This window comes from Rhinoderma darwinii, chromosome 11 (assembly GCF_050947455.1).
Source record: "Rhinoderma darwinii isolate aRhiDar2 chromosome 11, aRhiDar2.hap1, whole genome shotgun sequence".
In the NCBI taxonomy this organism is placed as follows: Eukaryota; Metazoa; Chordata; class Amphibia; order Anura; family Rhinodermatidae; genus Rhinoderma; species Rhinoderma darwinii.
Window position 1 is genome coordinate 55443659 of NC_134697.1, and position 6000 is coordinate 55449658.

Here is a 6000-nt window from a genome sequence, read left to right on the forward strand (position 1 = left end):
GTGCACCTCACCAAGGGCTTTAGAAGATTTTCCACCCAGCCAGAAATATGCTCAGTTAAAGTCCCAACACCTGAAATGATTGGTCTCCCTGGATTGCCTTCTTTATGTATTTTAGGTAACATGTAGAATGTGGAATGTACATAGACAGTGAAGTCAGGGGATCCTCCTGGACTGGAATGTGATGTCAGGCGCAACCCCTGCCCGGAGCCCTGAGCATAGCGCTAGTAGCGCTCTTCCTGGGACTCCAGCTCTGCTCCTGACATCACTGTCCATATGGGATCTTAATCCCATTGAACATCTTTTGGATGAGTTGGAACTCCGATTTTGAATCAGACCTTCTCGTCCAACTTCAGTGATCTCACAAATGCTCTTTTGGCTGAATGAGCACAAATTCCAACAGACAGATAGACACTAAAATCTTGTGGAAAGCCTTCCCCAAAGAGTGGAGACTGTTATAGCAGTAAAAGGGGGCCCAACTCCATATATACACCCATGGTTTAGAATAGGGTATCCAAAACGCTCATATATTTTTGATGGTCTGCTGTCCACATACCGTATATATCGGCGTACAAGACGACTTTTTACACCCTTAAAAAAATGTCAAAAGTGTGGGGTCGTCTTATATGCCGGATATTGTCTACATTAGGGATGCACGTTGCAGCCGCACAGCTCAGTATAGTAACACATGAATGTATGGGAGCGCGGCTGCGGCTTTGTAATTCAGCCACAGCCCCGCTCCTGAGTCATGCTAAGTTCGCGGGGTCAGGATGATGCAATGCGGCCAGCGCTGCACTAATGAGCGGCGGCACTGGAGACAGAACATGGCGGGCGCGCTACAAAACACCCCCATGTTCTGTCTTCAGTGCCTGAACTGCCGCTCATTAGTGCAGCGCCGGCCGCATCACCTCATGCTGACCGCGCGCGCACTTCCTGTCAGGAGCGGGGCAATGGCTGTATTACACAGCCGCAGCCCCGCTCTATAACGGCGGAGATCAGAGAAACCGCTCATCTCCGCCGTTATTCCCCTGAATGCTGCGATCACAGCTGACTGCAGCATTCAGGGGAAAGTGAGAAGGGGGGATGCCCCTGGATCGCGTCACAGGGAATTCCTGTGACGCGATCGAGGGCCATACCATATATGGGCAGACAGCCCAGGGTCTATTGACGGACCCCAGGGCTGTCTTACCATATTTCATGTTGTTAGGACATACCCAAGTATGTCCTAACAACTGCCTGTGTATTATCCGTCCACAGGTTAATGTACTGGCACATATCTGATATATGTCAGTACATTAAAGTTTAAAAATAAAGTAAAAACAAAGTATTGTTAAATTTAAAAAAAAATACACCTTCACCTTTTTTACAATAAACATTCAAATAAGTCTCAATACATAAAATACACACATTCAGTAATGGCGCGGACAACAATGTTTTTGCATCATTTATGATGTGTACGCTGTAAAAAAATGAAATAAACACGGCTTTCATTCACTTATTAATGTGAGGCGCGAGGTGCGATGAATTTACCCTCCATGTTCCTCACATTAATAGTAATTAACCCCATCATGTACCTCGCACATTAACCCAATATGACTGAGAAACATGATGGGATTAATTACTATTAATGTGAGGCGTGTTCAAAATTCATCACACGTCGCGCCTCACATCAGAAAACTGAATAATTTTTTTTTTATTACTGTTGGCAAAAGTATCGAAATTGGTATCGAAATCGCAATACTAAACGAAGTATCGGTATCGAAGTCCAAATTCTGGTATCGTGACATCCCTAGTCTACATATTGTCTACACACAGGTTGTGTGTTACCTTGTGAGCCTGCAGTCCAGTACACAGGCTCCCGGGATGCACAGAATCCGCCACGGATCTGAGGGAAGCCGGTATTAGCCGCCAGGGAACATCTCTGTAAGATCCTCTGGCCCGCCCTTTCCTCTCATTCCCTGCCTCTCAGATCTCGCGCGATGAAGCAGCCTATCTGCGCATGCGCGAGTTCAAAGAGACAGAGAGTCCTGGGTCCTGCCGCCGATGGCCATAGTGAAGCGCTCCTGCACGAAATGGTGATTATATCTTAAATTCTATATTTTAAGGGTAAAAGTTGGGGGTCGTCTTATACGCCCAGTCGTCTTATACGCCGACATATACGGTACTTTTGAACATATGGTACATGTTAATACAACAGAGCCGTAAGCTTTAAGAATATTTCTCCATCAGAAATAAAGCATCTGCAGCCATGGGACTGTTTTCCAGGCAGTGGGTATTTGAAACTGGAAGTGATTTGAGTGGGCACAAGCTTATTTTGTTGAGAAAAAAACAATATATAATTCTCCATTACGCTTTGGTTGAATTATAAAATATGGAACCAAACCTCTCACAGCTTAAAGCGTATCTTAATCATACTCAGCGGGAAATGCTTTATATTTTCTTCATGTCATGATTTTACGTTTTGTCAAAAGCAACAGCAGGATGGATCTAAAAACACAATAGTCAAAACATATCATTTGTATTCAAGCTGCCACATATGTAGAACAGAAAAATATCCTAAAATGCTTAAAGAATTTAATAGCCAGCAATAGGAACTATTTCAAATGGAGCTGTAGGGGGACAACATTGATAATAATACATTTTGTAATAAAATAATAGCTGTAGACTATAGCTAAAATATAGTTAGAACATTTTGTATCAATAGTAAATACTTATGTACGAGTTCGTATAGTTAAGCGGAAATTATTAAATTTAAAATTCAATTTGTGTGGGAGAAAATTTTCCCTATATTCTTTTGTTATATGAAAGACAATTTTGAGAACTGCAATTAATTTTCTTCTAATCTTTTATAACTGTGGAAGCTTCAAAAGTATAATACTGTTGGAATGATTTTATTATCTATGTTTGCGCAGAAAATCTTCAAACAACAGAAGGCTCTTCTCACATAGCCTTTTTTGCTTTCCGTCAGTGGCTCTGGAATTTCTGACGGGAAGAATAGCATTGTCTGCAGCGTTAATCTAGACATACTCCATTATAAGTCATTGTGGTCCGTCAGGATTCATTAAGATCTATCCGAAAACAGGACCTAAATGATACACTGCTTATTATTTTTATATTAAAATACTGTATGTACAAACTTTTTTAATATATTAAGATGTTAAATTATAGTTTCGTGCCTTTAACACCTTGGCACTGTGATTCCAGTATGTGGGCAGCTGTGATTGCCAACTGCCACTCCACAGCAATGGCTGGGATGGGAGAAAACTCAGATATGGCCATTAAACCTTGGATAGATGCCTCGATCAATAGCTATGGCGGCATCACAAGGGAGGGGTTGCTCCCTTTGCCCCCTAATCGTCAGCTCCGGCTATAGCAATTGACAGGGCAGGTGGCTTAAGGGGACAACTCTTGGCCTAAGAAAGTCCCCCTTATGGGATAGGAAAATTAATAAAGTTTCAAATATAATTCGCTAAAAAAAAAACTTTAAAATAAAAAAAAAAACTGGATTATTTTTAATAAATAATGTTTTTATTGAATGAAACTCCTAAAACATAAAAAAACTACATATATTATATATCGCCTTAATTTTCACAACCCATAAAATAAATGTAAAACATAATTTACTGTAATTGGAAAACTTCGGGAAAGAAATGAAATGCTAAATTGTTTTGAAAAATAATTACAAAAAAATACACGTAAAAACACAAAGAAATGCGCAAACAGCAATGTCCTAAAAAAAAATAAGGTTATCGCCCTCAGAATGCAGTGAAGGAAAAAATAGAAAAAATATGCCACTTATTTTAAGAGTACCTATCATAGGGATATGCACCTGAATAAAAGAAAAAGGTGCCTGCACTTTATGTAAATGACCCGACTAACCGTAGGTGATAACTAGCGAGATCTCGAGTCTTTACACTGAATGCTGCCTGGGGGGTTATGGGAGCACTGCTGGACATGATACTTTCAGTGCAGATTTTGTCTGCCGCATGTGGATGGGGTTTTCAAAACCCCCTCTACTTGTATTATACTGTGAATCCGCCACGTCTGGACGCGCCCTTAGACTCCAGGGCTTGGTGGCGACCCAGGTTGTATCATTATGTCTTCTTTTGCCATAGTTACGTATATAAAAAGCCTTTAGTTAATGGGAAATTGAAGTTAGACCATTGTCATAATTATATGCTTTCTTTCTTATTAAACTTGATCTCTATAACTTTTGATTTTACAGTAAATGCAAGACATTTGTGAGTGAAATAAAAAAGCAATTACGGCAGGGGTAGGGAACCTTGTTTCTGCCAAGTGCCATTTGGATATTTATAACATCATTCGCGGGCCATACAAAATTATCAACTTCAAAATGAGCCTTCTATATTTGGTCAAACATTTAATTATCTCCCCCCCCTAATGTGTTGGCTGGAACTGCTTCTCTTTGGTGAGGCGTGTGATGTTAGCCGGTATTGATGATGTTGCTACTGCGACGGTCATTCTGGAGATCAGTCAACTCTTTGCAATGATAAGTTTTGAAAAGAACTTCTCGCAGCAGTAAGTTGTTATGACTTACTTACTTAAAGGGTTATTCCCATCTTGCCACATATTTTTTTTTTTTGGCCAGCACACATGTATGATCAAAAATAAGCCAGTTTATTGGATGATCTAGTTGCTTGTATTTGGTGAACTGAACGCGGACTACTAGTAAATCTCTTCTTTTGATATCTTGTGGGTATACATTTGTTTCATTTACAATTTTTCTTTGCACGTTCTTATATTTTTTTTCTCCAATCTACTTTTGGTATCATACTTTGTTCTCACATTTGTTCATAAAAACCATCAACCAGTCCAGTGAGGAGACAGAAAGCAAATATTTAGTTTAGTAATTAGCTCTGTATGTGTAATTGGACTAGTGATCAGGAACATGGGACTCTCCAGCTGATGTAAAAAAGCAATGTCCCCTAGGCTAGATGGGCAATCTTGGACTTGTAGGTCCATATCAGCATGAGATCATAAAGTTTATCTACGCAAACATTAATAATCCGTATCATATCTTAATTTATCCATCTCAGAGTGTAAGCTGGAAGCCACACAGCGATTAACATGCAAATAGCCAATTAGTATTTTTTAAGAAAATAAATGTTCCCATAGGAATATTATTCCCAAAGTTCTCGGCATGCATAGAACTACATGCTGTGCTGGAAAAAACCAGACATCTTCGCTAAACCTACCCTAGGACGCCCACTCCTCTGGCAGAGATATTCTGATGTGTTTCACATGTTTAGTTCCTGATGCAAGGGAATTTTGAATGAGCGCAGACATAAAATAATCCTTCTGCGGTGTCTTCATGCTGGGTATCTACAACAGCACTATTGGATGGAAAGCAGACTTGACGGAAGAGCATACTTAAAAAAAATAATGAAATAAATTGAACTGTTGAGCTTATTTCTCTAATATATCTGCAATGATCTTTTATTTGAACCATTCTGTATTTGCAGCTCTTTGACAAGTTCTATTTTGGCAAAATCAACCTGGACACGGTTCATCTTTCCCAGAGGTTCTCTGCAGATATCTCCGGTTACTACACATCAGCTGGACAAGCCCAAATCTCCTGAGGGACCTGCCCGTCAATAACACCCAGAAATCTCTGCTGCAGCATTCCAGGGGATTCGGTGGTATATAGTAGTTCATGGTTTACAAGATTTGATCTAAATGAATTGTAATAGTTAAAATCGTGTTACCTTCTTTAGTCAGCCATTGCCTATATGAATTTCAATTAAAGAAAACTATGAATACTTACTGTATGATTTTTTTTAATGATTGGCTGTTTGTGGTATATATTGAGAGTATTCTATTAAATGGGGGTTATCTCATCAAAAGTATTCCTAAACAATGAAAAATTACAAATTTTTTCAAATTAACATTCTTTTATTAATATGTTTGTGGACAAAAATTGGTGTCAGTGGTAGCGCCTCCTATCATTTACTTAGTCCACTTTTTCTTTGTCCACCTTCACCT

At 39.5% G+C, this 6000-nt stretch overlaps 1 protein-coding gene across 2 annotated transcripts in view; it reads left to right on the forward strand.

Moving 5' to 3' along the window:
- Positions 1-5764, forward strand: part of ASCC1 (activating signal cointegrator 1 complex subunit 1) — a 219357-nt gene extending 213593 nt beyond the window's left edge. For both annotated transcript variants that reach the window (XM_075841554.1, XM_075841555.1), the window contains one exon: positions 5481-5764. In XM_075841554.1, coding sequence (XP_075697669.1) covers positions 5481-5597 — 117 coding nt within the window. In that variant the 3' untranslated portion in view covers positions 5598-5764. The remainder of the gene's footprint in view (positions 1-5480) is intronic.
- Positions 5765-6000: the final 236 nt, after the last annotated feature.